Genomic DNA, 16,377 nt, shown 5'->3' with positions numbered 1-16,377 from the left:
TTGGAGAAGATCTTTTCATATCAGAGCTTCTTCGTTCTTTTATTTTTATTTTTTATAGAGACGGGGGTCTCACTGTGTTGCCTAGGCTGGTCTTGAACTCCTGGGCTCAAGAGATCTTCCTGCCTCAGGCTCCCAAAGTGCTGGGGATTACAGGCGTGAGCCACCACGCCTAGCCTCATTCTTTTTTTTTCTATTGCATATTGTTCTAGTGTATGAATGTACCTTAGTTTACTTAATCAGCCCAGTATTTAATGGGTGCTGGGGCCTGTGTTTTCATAAATAACCTTGTGTACGTGGTCTTTTAGTTCTGCATAGCTATCTCTGTTCAGTAAACTCCCAGAAGCAAAATTGCTGAGCAAAAGTATAGACTAATATGGACATTCCACCAGGAATGTCCTTGTTTCTTAGCCTTGCCAACTGATGGTATTAGTGAACTTTTGGAATATTTGCTCATCTGATAGGTGGAAAATGAGAACTTCTTATTAAAAGCCTCCTTCAGTTGGATCCATGTTGCATCAGCGGAAAAGAAGGTCCCATGTGTTTGGGACCTTCTTTCCACTCGTCTTGTGCCCTCGCCTTGGTTGAGGTCCCTCCAGGGTTCTTACCCAGCATGGAAAGAGCACCAGCATTGGGTGGTGTTATGGACTGGGCTTGGAGCAGACCTAGTTTCAAGTCCTGTTCCACCACTTACAAGCCCAGGAAGGTCAGGCACATTGCTTGTTAGTCAAACACATATAAGAGACTGTCTCATAGGCCCAGAAATGGCTTCTGAGCACATTAGGTGGAGTTTTCAAATGTTAAATGGAGGAATTTAGATAGAATACATTGGGGAGGAACAATCTCTGCCTCCCGTGACCACTGGGACCATGGCATGACAGGCCTGCAGTGTGATCTGGGCACAGGGCATGACCTAGGTTCACTCACCTGTCAGTCCTTCCTGTGTGTCTGCCTCCTCTGCAGACCAGCTAGCCATCCCCTTGTCATATGTCTCGCCTTTATCTCATATGTCTTGTGATTGGAAAATTCCAGCTTAAGGTCACTGAATCAGTAACCATCCTCTCTGTGCAGGAAGTGTTGTCCCGGCTATTGTGGGGAAACTGGAGGGGCAAGGGTCAGGATGTATAGACAAATGCCAGACAGTGGTGTGAGTAACTGGCAAATGTAAGACACACAGATGCACAAACACACAGCCAGCACCAGCATTTGTAGAGCTGGGCCTTGAAGTTAGTCCTTGAGCATCCACAGAGACCAGCATTTCTTGAAGTGTATATTTCAAGGGTAAAATGTTCTCACCCATACTTAGAGTTCATCAAAGTTATTACATTATTTAAATATTTGTAACTTTAAATTAGACATAAATTCCTTGTGCTTATCATTAGACATATAAAATCAAAACATCCACAAATTAAACATAAAGAAAAGCATAAAAGACACAACATTCAAAATGAAATTTATTAATATAAAGCGGTTCTGTTTGGCAGAAACCAAATTGCAGTTGGCCTAGTGAATTGACTGTCCTGAATAGCTTCTTCCGTGTAGATTGGATCTGTATTATAATCATCACTGGATGGCGTAGGTATAGTTTGGAGGGTTTAAGTACTTAGATGTAAGTACTTAGAATGGTCCCTGGCACAGAGGCATCAATAGTGCTCAATTGATGGTATTGTTGTATTTTATTTTATTCTATATTTTATTTATTTTTTGAAACGGAGTTTCTCTGTCCCCTAGGCTGGAGTGCAGTGGCGTGATCTCGGCTCACTGCAACCTCCGCCTCCTGGGTTCAAGCGATTCTACCTCAGCCTCCCGAGTAGCTGGGATTATAGGGGCCTGCCACCACACCCAGCTAATTTTTGTACTTGTTGTAGAGAAAAGACTTCACTATGTTGGCCAGGTGACCTCTTGACCTCAGGTGATCTGCCTGCCTCAGCCTCTCAAAGTGCTGGGATTACAGGCATGAGCCACCACGCCCAGCCTGGGTAGACATATGTTTTTAATTCTCTTAGTTACATACCTAGGGGTGGAATTGCTGGGTCATATGTAACTCTATGTTTAACTTTTTGAGGAACTACCGAATTGTTTTCTGCAGTAGTTGCGTCATTTTACGTCCCCACCACTAATATATACGAGCTTTAATTTCTCCACATCTTTGCCCACCCTTATTATTTTCTGTCTTTTTTATTATAATCAACCCAGTGGGTATAAAGTGGTATTTCATTGTAGTTTTGATTTGCATTTCTCTGATGACTAATAATGTTGAGTACCTTTTCATGTGCTTATCAAACATTTGGATATCTTCTTTGGAGAAATGTCTGTTCAGATCGTTTGCCCATTTAAAAATTTAGTTATTTGTCTTTTTATTGTTGATTTGTAAGTGTTCTATATATATTCTGGATAATAGGCCCTTCTGTATAATTTAAAAATATTTCCCCCCATTCTTTGAGTTGTCTTTTTACTTTCTTGATAGTATCCTTTAAAACACAAACGTTTTGGCCAGGCACGGTGGCTCACTCCTGTAATCCCATCACTTCGGGAGGCCGAAGCGGGCAGATCACTAGGTCAGGAGATCAAGACCATCCTGGTTAATACGGTGAAACCCCATCTCTACTAAAAAAAAAAAATACAAAAAATTAGCTGGGTGTTGTGGCGGGCGTCTGTAGTCCTGGCTAATCGGGAGGCTGAGGCAGGAGAATGGCATGAACCCGGGAGGCGGAGCTTGCAGTGAGCCGAGATGGCGCCACTGCACTCCAGCCTGGGCGACAGAGTGAGACTCAGTCTCAAAAAAAAAACAAAAAAAAACCACACAAGCATTTTTTATTTTTGTTTTTTGAAACAGAGTTTCACTCTGTTGCCCAGGCTGGAGTGCAGTGGTGTGATCTCGGCTCACTGCAGCCTCCCCCCTCCCGGGTTCAAGTGATTCTCCTGCCTCAGCCCCCCGAGTAGCTGGGATTACAGGTGCGCACCACCACGCCCAACTAATTTTTGTATTTTCATCATTCACTATGTTGGCCAGGCTAATCTCGAACTCCTGGCCTCAGGTGATCCACCCGCCTTGGCCTCCGAAGTGCTGGGATTACAATTTATTTTTTATTGCTTTCTTATGCTGTAGATCTCACATCTAAGAAACCATTGCCTAATCCAAAGACATGAAGTTTATACCTCTCTTTCCTTCTAAGAGTTTTACAGTTTTAGCTCTTACCTTTAGGTCTTTAATCCACTTTGAGTTAATTTTTGTATACAATGTGAGATAGCAGTCCAGCTTTTTTCTTTTGCATGTGATTATCCACTTATCTCAGCACAATTGTTGAAAAGACTATTCCCTCCCCATTAAAATGTGTTGGTGTCTGTGTTGAAAATCAGTTACTTTTTTTTTTTTGAGATGGAGTCTCGCTCTTTCACCCCGGCTCACTGCAACCTCCACCTCCCGGGTTCAAGCAATTCTCTGCCTCAGCCTCCTGAGTAGCTGGGATTACAGGCGCCTGCCACCAAGCCTGGCTAATTCTTGTATTTTTAGTAGAGATGGGGTTTTACCATCTTGGCCATGCTAGTCTTGAACTCCTGATCTTGTGATTCTACCCACCTCAGCCTCCCAAAGTGCTGGGATTACAGACATGAGCCACCACACCCAGTCAAAATCAGTTACTTATACATGTATGGATTGGCCACCTATTCTTGACTATAATGTCTTGAAATGTTGTTTGGGGTTAAGATGGTGCAGAGCTCACTGGGAAGACAAGTTTCAGGTAAGCAACTTGAATTCTAAAATCCTCATTTCCATAAGCCCAAATTAAGCAGAGCTTCATGTATCTTCTGGACCCAGTCCAAGCCATCAGGGCAGATGCATGGAGGCTTTGGGGCCTTAGACAGCCTGTGGCCACCTGAACCTGGCTTTGCCCATGACATGCTCCCCTGGTTTTATAAGCAGAAGAGATAGCAAATGGGTTTATTTTCAAAATGGAGCTTGGATCTTCAGAAGCCTCAGGAGAGGGAGGAGCAGTTGCTAGTCAGTGCACATTCCAGAGGGCCCAGGGCATGTTTCTGTGCAGTGTGTATATGTGAGTGTGTGTGTGCATGCACGTGTACCAAGGCAGTAACATTTGCTCCCTGTGGCCCCAGGAAGCAGCACGGAGGAGACAGGGAGTGGCAGTCCCACCATGGAGAGTGAGCAGGGACACATCTCAGGTGTACTCATATCCACCCTCACACACCTGGTATACACTGAGCTCCAGCAGCAGTTTCTGGGGATGTGAGGCTTTGCTGTCTCCACATCTAGTCCAGCTCTGAGGGGACCAGTCCTTGCACCTCCCCTTGCTGTCCCAGTGCCTGCACAGGAACAAAGTATGACCTCGCTTAGGAAACCTGCCTAGCCCTCGCTTCTCCTAGTCCCTGCCCCAGGGCACAGAGTCCTGGCACCTCTACTCCCTGTGCTGTGGAGGAGGAGGCTCTGCTGCATACCATGTTTGGGGATATGATTGCCCACATAACCATGTGTTTGGCTGAGCAAGCTCTCCAGGCCCACAGCTAGCCTGCTCAGAATGCCAGTAAGTCCTCATTCACACCAAGTCCTCTTTCTCTGGGGAGCTTTTTCACCTGAGATCCCAGGCTCCACAAATCACCTGTCCACCCAGTCTGCCTAAATCCTGGCCAGGAAAAAAAACGTGGTGGGAGTGTCAGAGGAGGACTGTGTGAGGGGGAGTGCAGTGGATAATTTAGAGGGTGTGGGTTGTTTTAAATCATAAAACAGCAGTTTTGCATTCTTCCCTCTGCCCCAGTTGCCTTGGGCATTATCGCAGACAACCTGTCACACAGGTTTCTTTGTTTAAAACTTCTAGGGTATTGTTGGAATTCAGCAAAGCCCAGGTAAACTCTGTGCCAACCAACGGACTGAGCCAAGAAACGGAGATCCCCACACCACAGGCCTCGCTCTCCCTCCATGGCCTCAACACCAGCACACACCTGCACTGTGAGGCACCTGCAGAGCCCCTTCCTGCCCAGGCAGCCTCTGGAACTCAAGATGGTGTCCACGTGCAGGAGCTGCGTCCCCGGGCGCCCAGCACCCTGGACTTACAGCAGCCTGTAGAGAGCACCTCAGGCCAGCAGCCTGTCAGCGAGACAGCCAGAGAAGTGGGCCAAGGGAGCAGCCCGCAGAAGGCCCAGACTCATGACGGAGCTGGTCTGAAGCTGGTAGTTTCCTCACCCACCAGTCCGGTGAGTGGTGCAAGCCGTTCAGGGGGCAGTCTTGGGGAATGTCAGCTGACACAGGGTTTCCCCAGCTAGTGACCCTGAGTGGTCTCTGCCTTCTGCCTGTTAGCCTTCCTCTCCCTGCATAGTGATAGTGTTAATAGCATCATGATGATGGGGCTCATGTTTCTTGGCATATGAGCTGTAGATATAAGCCCGGCTGTTTCTTGGCATGTGAGCTGTAGCTATAAGCCCGGCACTGTGCTGATCACTTCCCATGTGTATCTCCTGTCATTTTCACGTCACTTTGTGAAGGTCGTTCTCATCTGACCGCAGTCTCAGCTCTTTAACCACTACCACTCACCAGCGTAAGGCCTTGGGCAAGTCACTTCAGCTCTCTGAACCTTCATTTCCTCCTTAGTACTTGTTATTATTAAATTAATATTTTTTGATTTTTGGTTTTTGGTATTTTTTTCAGATGGTGTCTTGCTCTGTTGCCCAGGCTGGAGTACAGTGGCACAATCTCTGCTCACTGCCACCTTCGCCTCCTGGGTTCAGTGATTCTCCTGCCTCAGCCTCTCGAGTAGCTGGGATTACAGGTGCCCACCTCCATGTCCGGCTAATTTTCGTATTTTTAGTAGAGATGGGGTTTCACTATGTTGGCCAGGCTGGTCTCGATCTTCTTGCCTCGGCCTCCTGAAGTGCTGGGATTACAGGCATGAGCCAGTGCACTCAGCCTATTAAATTAATATTTTTAGAAAATACTAGGCCTTGAACATACTCACTTTGCAACATGACCCAGGTTTTAGAGCTGTGCTGTCTAATATGGCAGCTACAAGCCATGTGTGGCTGTTGAACACTTAAAATGTGGCAAGTCCAAATGGAGATGTGCCATGTGAAATAAGCGCTGGATTTCAGCAACTTAGCATGATAAAAGAATAGAAAATCTCGGCCGGGCGCGGTGGCTCACGCTTGTAATCCCAGCACTTTGGGAGGCCGAGGCGGGCAGATCACGAGGTCAGGAGATCGAGACCACGGTGAAACCCCGTCTCTACTAAAAAATACAAAAAATTAGCCAGGCGTGGTGGCGGGCGCCTGTAGTCCCAGCTACTCAGAGAGGCTGAGGCAGGAGAATGGCGTGAACCCGAGAGGCGGAGCTTGCAGTGAGCCGAGATTGCACCACTGCACTCCAGCCTGGGCGACAGAGCGAGACTCCAACTCAAAAAAAAAAAAAAAAGAATAGAAAATCTCATTTTTATGGATTACAAGTTAAAATGAAAATATTTGGGGGCTGGGCATGGTGGCTCACACCTGTAACCCCAGCGCTTTGGGAGGCCAAGAGGGAGGATTGCTTGAGCCCAGGAGTTGGAGACCAACCTGGGCAACAAAGTGAGACCCCATCTGTACAAAAAATACAAAAATTAGCTGGGCATGGTGGTGTGTGGCTGTACATGTAGCATGAGGCTGTAGTTCATTCTTTTCCATTGTTCTGCAGTATTCTATTGTAAAAATATATCGCAACCTATTATCCATTCTCCTGTTAATGGACATTTGGGTTGTTTCCAGGTTTTGATTATTATGAAGAAAGCTGTAGTGAACATTCTCATACATGCTTTTGGAGAACCTCGGTGCTTATTTCTGTGGGTATATATACCTGGGAATGGAATTTCTAGGTCCTTGGGTGGCTTATGTTTAGCTTTAATAGATACCACCACCAAACAGTTTTCTAAAGTGTTTGTGCTAATTTATACTCATATTGGCAACAAATGAGCATTCTAGTTGCTCTTTATCCTGGCCAATGGTGTTACCAATCTTTTTAATTTTAGCCACTCTGGTAGATGTGTAGTGGTTTTAATTTTCACATCCTTGCTGACTAAAGATGATACCTTTTCATTTGCTTATTGGCCAGTCAATCCTCCTTTATAGAATGTCTGTCCAAGTTGTCATCCCAGTCTTAAATTGAGTTGTATGTGTATGTGTTGATTTGTAGGAGCTCTTTATATATTATAGATATAAGTCTTTTATTGGACAAAAATAGTATATATGTCAAGTATCTTTTTCTAGTCTATAGGGCTTGACTTTTAAACCTCCTAATGGTATTTTTATTGAACAGAGATTCTTTTAATGATGTGCAGTTTATCAGTCTTTTTGTTTATGGTTTGCTTGGTTTTTGTCCCATTTAAGAGATACTCATCTCCCCCCAAGGATCTGAAGGTATTTGCCTATATTATCTTCTAGAAGCTTTAGTGATTTATCTTTCGCAATTAGGTTTATGATCTTTCTGGGATTAATTTTTGTGTGTGGTATTAGAAGTCAAAGCTCATATTTTTCCATATGGATATCTGATTGGCCTCGCTGTGTTTCTTGAATATGACCATGTAAATCACAAAATTGTCAGTGTGGGTCAGAGTCTTCGAATTTGCTACTCTGAAGATGCTTCAGTACATCCTGAAGATTTCCCTCCTGAAAATGAATGCTCTAGGACCCTGAAGGTTGTGACTGCACCTGCCAACTCAAGCTGAAGGCTGAAGAGGAAAGCTCTGCAGCCCCTTCCTCGAGCTGGAGGCAGAGTGACGTCTGCTGGGGATGCAGGCTGTGCGCCCCACAGGACTCCAGAGTGGCACTAACCATGTTGAGTTCACTCCTGCCCATGGTCTAGCTTCTGCTTTGCAGGCTCAGGCATCTTATCTTGCCAGGGCCTCAAAGCTGATGGGACAGAATAGCATCTTTGCTCACTAAGCTCTAACCCACTGGCCTCCTTGCAGCTCTGTAGTCCAAGCGAGCTCCTTCCAACATCAGGCTTCTTTAAAAAAAAATTTTTTTTTGAGGCAGAGTGTCACTCTGTCACCCAGGCTGAAGTACAGTGGTGCAATCTCAGCTCACTGAAACCTCCACCTCCTAGGTTCAACTGATTCGCATGCCTCAGCTTCCCAAGTAGCTGGGATTACAGATGCCTACCACCATGCCCAGCTAATTTTTGTATTTTTAGTAGAGATGGGGTTTCACCACATTGGCCAGGCTGGTCTCAAACTCCTGGCCTCAAGTGATCTGCCCACTTTGGCCTCCCAAAGTGCTGGGATTACAGGCATGAGCCACCATGCCCGGCCCAGCCTCAGGGTTTTACATTTGCTGTTCCTTCTTTCCTGACTCACTTCATTGTTGTCTCAGCCTTCCCTGACCGGACCCCCGTAGCTCAAAAGCACCATCCCCAGTGACTCTCTGTCCCATTCATCTGCTTGACTTCGCTTATAACACTCATCACTATGCGCAATTACAGTATATTATCTCTTTGTCTCCTTGTTTATTTTCTGTCTTCCTTACTAGAATATTAGCTCTATGATACAGAGCACCAGGCCTGTTCACTTCTGTATTGTCAGCACCAAGCACTGTACCTGGGAGAAAGTAGGCATCGATGAATAGTTCTTGAACTCCCAAGAGACTCTTGAGATGCCAATTCCTAAGTTTATTTTATTCCCCCATCCTAGCTATAAGGCTGTTTGGTTCTTTTTCTTGGTATCTCCAGCAAGTACCTGGCCCAGAATCATACAAGATGTGTGAATAAATCATGACCATCCCAATGTCTTTAATATAAAATGACAAAGATAAGTCAAGGGGACTGGAAGGAAGGAGACAAATGTGAAATTTAAGATTATGGACATTCAGGCTGGGTGTGATAGCTCACGCCTCTAATCCTAGCACTTTGGGAGGCCAAAGTGGGTCATCGAAGTGTACCATCGAGTGGACAGGGTGGTCAGGTTGGTGTGATCATGGCAGGCTCTGTCTCTGTGCCAGCTACAGGGGACTCTGATTGCTGGAAGGTTGCTTAGGGAATGTGACATCTAAGTGCTTGGTGCTGAGTCTGATGTGAGAATCTCGGATCCTGCCCCCGTCCTGTGTCTGTCTCACAGGGAAGTTGTGGATTCATTCACTGCTTATTCAGTAGGTAGTCGCCAGGTGCCACTGACGACTGCCAGCTTACGTGGGCCTGCTGGGCTCCTGGCCTGTGGACGGTGCCAGGCTGTGCCCTGCATGTCTGCCCCTGTGGTCCTCATCTTTCTATACTTCTATCAGTTAGCTACGTGCTTTTTATTTGATGTTATTTCGGGGGAGATGTTGGGGTCACTGTCAAGTTTTATAGTGTAGAGACCCCTTCAGTCTTTCTTTTAAAAACATTTATTTTTAATTCATTGAACCCAAAGCACCTACTATAAGCCAAGCACCATGTTAGGTGCTAGGGGTAGAGTGATACAACAGGACAGACAAAGGCCCTTTGGGGACAGACATTAAATTAGACAAATGATTATCCACATCATAATTACACTTGTGCCAAGCACTGGGAAGGAGAGGTGCAGGGAGTAGGGGCCTCTCAAGGGTGACGCATGTTTGGGATCTGGGGGCTGTGAGTTCATTTCAGTTTAACTCCCAAAAGGCAGTGTGAGTTCTAGGACTTGGTCTTAATCACTGTCCCCATGGACCACTTGCCCATGGTATGTGGTTCCCCTTCCACAGTTATGAGTACAGGCAGTTCCTTTGCCTGGCATAATGAGGACAGGCTGGACAAAGTCTCATCCTTCTGAAAGTGTCCCAGAGACCTTCATCTCACTCCTCAGCCACACTCCTCTCGGGGATTCAGCTGTTGTATATGGTGTCATGAGCCCTTTAGTAACACAAGGTGGCGTTTCTCTGTCTTGGGTCCCTGGTGGCAGTTGCAGCTCTGGTATAGATCCTTAGTCGGTGATAGTTTCTCTCCACTGTTAAAGGGCAGGGTGCTGGCCAGACATGGACCCTGAGTGAGCAGGTTGTCGGAAGGTGGTGGGAAAAAAGGAGAGAAGGGGGCCAGGTGCAGTGGCTCACGCCTGTAATCCCAGCACTTTGGGAGGCCGAGGCAGGTGGATCACCTGAAGTCGGGAGTTTGAGACCAGCCTGACTAATATGGTGAAACCCCATCTGTACTAAAAATACAAAAATTAGCCGAGCATGATGGCATGAGCCTATTATCCCAGCTACTCAGGAGGCTGAGGCAGGAGAATCACTTGAACCTGGGAGGCAAAGGTTGCAGTGAGCCGAGATCACACCACTGCGACCCAGCCTGGGCGACAGAGTAAGACTCCATCTCTAAAAGAAAAAAAGGAGAGAAGAGAGAAACACTGGTGTTCATGCGTGCACTCTCTCTCACACCCTCTCCCTGCTCCCCACCCGCCTGGGGCCAGGGGCACACAGCCTCAGAGCTCTGTCCAGGCCCACGTGCAGAAGCTCCAAGGAACCTGCATTTCCACTGTTTTTTCCCCGTTGCTTAAGAGAGTAAAAGATGTTCCCTAGTTTCATTTCCTGGCAGCTGTGCTCAATGGACTGTGTCTGAACATTTCCTAGTAGTCTCTTCCCTCAAAGGAGAGAGAAGTCCTCCCCAGTGAATGTCCATAAACTTTTTTTTTTCTTTGAGACAGACTCTTGCGCTGTTGCTCAGGTGGGAGTGCAATAGCTCCATCCATCTCCGCTCACTGCAACCCCTGCCTCCAAGGCTCAAGCAATTCTTGTGCCTCAGCCTCCCGAGTAGCTGAGATTACAGGCATGCACCACCACGTCCAGCTAATTTTTGTATTTTTAGTAGAGACGGGGTTTCTCCGTGTTGGCCAGGCTGGTCTCAAACTTATGGCCTCAAGCAGTTTTCCTGCCTCGGCCTCCCAAAGTGCTGGGATTACAGGCATGATCCATCACGCCCATTCTGAATGTCCATAAGCTTAAAATTTACATTTGCCTCCTTCCTTCCAGTCCACTTGACCCACCTTTGTTATTTTATGTTAAAGACATTGGGATGGTCATGATTTATACCCTCATCTTGTATGACTCTGGGGCAGGCACTTGCTGGAGATATCAAGAAAACCATTCCAAACAGCCTTATAGATGCTAGAATGAGGGTAAGCACAGAATATTGTGGGATCCCAGTAGGGGCCCTAACCCAGCTAGGGGGTGGGAAGGGGTGGAGGCTGGGGAAGGGTGAGAGAAGTTTCCAGGCAGAGGTGATGGATGTCTCCTGAGCTGAGTCTTCAGGGACAGTGCCCTCTCCCGCCAGGCGCTGGAGATCACACAACTTCCCAGGTATATGTGAGGCTGCCAGGACAGCCACAGGGTTGCCGGGGAGCTGTTTATTCCACCCATTTTCCTCAGGGAGGTCCCCCAGGTCTTGATGACCTAGGCAGACTTTGCTCAGAATCTAGTGTTGTGGCTGGTCCCCAGTGGCTGTCCTGACTGACACATCATCTGTCACTGGCAGGGGGAAGCACCTGCCAATTCTGAGGGCCCCATGGAGGAGTCTCTGGGGACCTAGTTCTGTGAGCCACCCCCCAAGTTGCCTGAGTCAGAACTTGCCACCCTTGGCTTGAGGAGTCATGTAGCATCTGAATGGATCCAACTGTCCAAAGCAACCCTTCCCTGTTTACAAAGCAGGGAGTGCAGTCTTGATTCAGGGACTGGAAATGGCGATGTCAGGGTGAGGTTAGTGGCACTTAACAAAACAGCAGGGCTGGTCCCACTGCTTGTGTGACTCATTTCCTCTGTGTACACAGCCACTTAGAGTGGCCCAGCCAGCTTCCTTGCCTCTACCCTTCCATGTCGAGGCACAGAAAGCCAGGGAGGACTTGAAATACTGGAGAAAAGGAACCAGAATCCACTCCCACAAGCCCACTCACCCCAGATGCTCCCCGCAACCCCATCTTCCCCAGCCAGTGAGCAGCTTCAGATTCAAAAGAGAACAACAAAGGGAAGGGGCAGGGCCTGGCTGCCTGGGTCGCAGAGGCCTGTACAGAAGTGGGCGGCAGAGGCAGAGGCAGCCAATGAGGACCCTGAGGCCTGCTCGCCAGGACTCCCTCATCTCAAACCCAAAAGCAGGACTGAAAAACCCTACATGCTGGGACAGCTGAATACCCACCTGCAAAATAATAACACCCCTTCCCTTACACCTTACACAAAAACTAACTCAAAATGGATCAGAAACCTGAATGTAAGAGCTAAAACTATACAGCTCTTGGCAGAAAACACAGAAGTAAATCTTTGTGATACTGACTTAGGCAATGGTTTTTTAAGATACAACACCAGAAGCACAAAAACAACAACAAAAATAGATAAACTAGACTTTATCAAAACTAACAACTTATGTGCTCCAGAGGGCACACCATCCGGAAAGTGAAAAGACACCTCACAGAATGGGAGAAATTATTTGCAAATCATAAATCTGATAAGGGTCTCGTATTCAGAATATATAAAGCACCTTACAACTTGAATTAGTTCCTAGGGCCGCCATAACAAAGTACCATACACAGGATAGTTTAAAACAACAGACATTGGCCGGGCGTGGTCGCTCATGCCTGTCATCCCAGCACTTTGGGAGGCCGAGGCGGGCGGATCATGAGGTCAGGAGATCGAGACCATCCTGGCTAACATGGTGAAACCCCGTCTCTACTAAAAATACAAAACAAAATTAGCCGGGCGTGGTGGCGGGCACCTGTAGTCCCAGCTACTCAGGAGGCTGAGGCAGGAGAATGGTGTGAACCCGGGAGGCGGAGCTTGCAGTGAGCCAGGATTGTGCCACTGCACTCCAGCCTGGGCGACAGAGCAAGACTCTGTCTCAACAACAATAACAATAACAACAACAACAACAACAAAACAAAAAACAAAAACAGACATTGCTGGGCAGGTGGCTCATGCCTGTGACCTCAGCACTTTGGGAGGCAAAGGTGGGTGGATCACTTGAGTCCAGGAGTTCAAGACCAGCCTGGCCAACATGGTGAAACCCCATCTCTACTAAAAATACAAAAAATTTGCTGGGCGTGCTGGTGCATGCCTGTAGTCTCAGCTATTCAGTGGGGCTAAAGCAGGAGGATTGCTTGAGCCCGCACAGTCAAGGCTGCAATGAGCTCTGATTGCGCCACTGTACTCCAGCCTGGGCAAAGAGCGAGACCCTGCCTCAAAACAAAACAAAATAGGCCAGGCACAGTGGCTCACGCCTGTAATCCCAGCACTTCGGAAGGCTGAGGCAAGTGGGTCACCTGAGGTCAGGAGTTCAAGACCAGCCTGGCCGACAAGGTTTTGTCTCTACTAGAAATACAAAAATTAGCCGGGCGCGGTGGCAAGCATCTGTAATCCCAGCTACTCGGGAGGCCGAGGCAGCAGAATTGCTTGAACCTGGGAGGCGGGAGTTGCAGTGAGCTGAGATTGCACCATTGCACTCCAGCCTGGGTGACAGAGTGAGGTTCTGTCTCAAAAACAAAACAAAACTGATATTTATTCTCTGATAGTTCTGGAGGCTCCTTCTGGAGAATCTAAGGAAGAATCTGTTCCCGCCTTTCTCCTGGGTTTTGGTGCTGCAGGTGCTCGTTTGCATTCCTTGGCTTGTAGACATGTCACTCTGGTCTCCCCTCTGCTGTCACACATGTTCTTCCTCTGTATCTCTGTCTTCACTTGGTGTTCTCCTCTCTTTGTGTATCTTTTCTCCTCCTCTTATAAGGACATCAGTCATACTGGATGAACAGCCTATTCTACTCCAACATGACCTCATCTTAACTAATTACTTCTGCAAGACTCTTTCCAAAAAAGGTCACATTCTGAGGTACTGGGGGGTAGGGTTTCAACATGTCCTTGGGGGGGGGGGTCACAATTCAACCCACAACACAACTCAGCAACAAAAAGACAGCCCCATTTTAAGACAAACAATGGATTTGAGCAGATTCCAATGGATTTGGGTAGATTTCCCAAGGAGAGAAATTGGAACCCTCGTTCATTGCTGGTGGGAATATAAAATGGTGCGGCCACTTTGGAAAACAGCTTGGTAGTTCCTCAAAAAGGGAAACATAGAGTTACACGTGACCCAGCAAGTCTACACCTAAGTATATACCCAGGACAATGAAACATGTCTACACAAAAACTTGTGTATAAGTGATCATGGCAGCATTATTCATAATAGACAAAAAGTAGAAACAACCCAGATGTCTATCAGCCGAGGAGTGGATAAGCCAAATGTGGTGGATCGAGACAATGGAATATTATTTGGCAATAAAAAGGAATGAACACTTAAACATGCTTATATAACATGGATGCACCTTGAAAACCTTCCACTAAGAGAAAGAAGCCAGGCACAAAAGGTCACATGTCATATGGTTCCATCTATATGAGATGTCCAGAACAGGCAGGTGTGTAGGGACTGAAAGTAGATAAGTGGGTGCCTAGAGCTGCGAGTGGCCAGGGGAAATGGGGATGATGGCTAATGGGTATGGGGTTTCCTTTTTGGGTGAGGAAAATTTGCTAAACTTAGATGGTGGCGACGATTGCACAACTCTGTGACTAAGCCAAAATGATTGAATTGGACACTTTATTTATTTATTTTTTTAGAGATGGGGTCTCATTCTGTTGCCTAGGTTGCAACCAGGCTGGAGGGCAGTGGTGTGATCACGGCTTACTGCAGCCTTGATCTCCCTGGCTCAAGCGATTCTCCCGCTTCAGCCGCCTCAGTAGCTGAGACTACAGGTGTGTGCCATCACACCCAACTAGTTATTTTTTGTAGAGATGGGTTCTCACTGTGTTGCCCAGGTTGGTCTCAAACTCCTGGGCTCAGGTGATCCTCTCACCTCAGCCTCCCAAAGTGCTGGGATTACAGGTGTGAGCCACCATGGCTGGCTGAATTACATACTTTAAGTGGGTTAATTTTATGATATATGAGCCATATATCATATGGGCACAGTGTCTCACACCTGTAATCCCAACACTTTGGGAGGCCGAGGCGGGTGGCTCACCTGAAGTCAGGAGTTCTAGACCAGCTTGGCCAACATGGTGAAACCCCATCTGTACTAAAAATACAAACATTAGCTGGGCATGGTGGTGGGCACCTGTAATCCTAGCTACTCAGGGGACTGAGGCAGGAGAATCGCTTGAACCCAGGAGTCAGAGGTTGCAGTGAGCCGAGGTTGCGTGATTGCACTCCAGCCTGGGCAACAGAGCGAGACTCCGTCTCAAAACAAAAAAACAAAAACACTTTAAAACAAACAACTGTTGTCTTCTTTCCCAACAGAAAAACAAGAGCTGGATCTCAGAAGATGATTTCTACCGGCCTTCCCAGGAGCAACCCCTGGAGAGTGCTTCAGACCACCCAATAGCTTCTTCCAGGGGGACTCCAGAGTCAAGGCCTGGTCTCCACAGGCATTTTTCTCAGGGACCAAGAAAAAGCTGCTCCCTGGGGGCGTTAGACCAAGCGTGTGTACCTTCCCCAGGAAGAAGGCAAGCCCAGGCAGCCCCATCCCAGGGGCATAAGAGCTTCCGGGTGGTACACCGGAGGCAGATGGGTAGGTAACCAGGAGGGTCCCGGGTGGGTCCCATCTGCAGGGACCAGGCCTTTCAGAAGGCAGCTCTGAAGTTCTGTTTTCCATTGCTAAAGGGGTAGTGTGTTCCCACAAGTGTTATAAAACCTCATTCCAGAATCATCATAATCATGTTCATTCAGGGAAGCATTTCAGGAAAAGTAGTATATTGTCTCAAAACTGCCTACAGAGGACAAAAATACTGTTTCACCAAATAGGAAAATATTTTCCATGAAAACTATGCAATTTATGATCATAGAAAACTCTTGATTCCACCTGTAGCTCAGAGCACATCTGGCCCCATGAAGCCCCAGGTGTTTTAAATGGTCCTTCCAAACGTGTTTACCCTCAGTAGTTTATGTAACAGCTCTGGGGGGCTTGATCAAATCTGCTATTTGTTTTGTTTGTTTGTTTGTTTTGAGATGGAGTCTCCCTTTGTCGCCCAGGCTGGGGTGCAGTGGCATGATCTCTGCTCACTGCAACCTCAGCCTCTTGGGTTCAAGCAATTCTCCTGTCTCAGCCTCCCAAGTAGCTGGGATTACAGGCACCTGCCACCACACCTGGCTAATTTTTGCTTTTTTTTTTTTTTTTGAGGCGGAGTTTCCCTCTTGTTGCCCAGGCTGGAGTGCAATCATGGGATCTCAGCTCACCACCGCCTCCCGGGTTCAAGCAATTCTTCTACTTTAGCCATCCAAGTAGTTGGGATTACAGGCATGAGCCACCATGCCTGGCTCATTTTGTATTTTTAGTAGAGACGGGGTTTCTCCATATTAGTTAGGCTGGTCTCCAACTCCCGACCTCCGGTGATCCACCCGCTCGGCCTCCTAAAGTGCTGGGATTACAGGTGTGAGCCACC

General features: G+C 47.3%; 1 protein-coding gene across 1 annotated transcript in view; it reads left to right on the top strand.

Moving 5' to 3' along the window:
• Positions 1–16,377, top strand: part of PLEKHM1 (pleckstrin homology and RUN domain containing M1) — a 54,299-nt gene that overhangs the window by 17,206 nt on the left and 20,716 nt on the right. The window contains exons 5-6 of the mRNA XM_032163930.2: positions 4,830–5,205; positions 15,236–15,506. Coding sequence (XP_032019821.1) covers positions 4,830–5,205; positions 15,236–15,506 — 647 coding nt within the window. The remainder of the gene's footprint in view (positions 1–4,829; positions 5,206–15,235; positions 15,507–16,377) is intronic.

The sequence above is a fragment of the Hylobates moloch genome, unplaced genomic scaffold (assembly GCF_009828535.3).
Source record: "Hylobates moloch isolate HMO894 unplaced genomic scaffold, HMol_V3 SCAFFOLD_10, whole genome shotgun sequence".
In the NCBI taxonomy this organism is placed as follows: Eukaryota; Metazoa; Chordata; class Mammalia; order Primates; family Hylobatidae; genus Hylobates; species Hylobates moloch.
The sequence above is the reverse complement of the archived record's forward strand: the minus strand, read 5'-3'. Positions and strand labels throughout refer to the sequence as shown.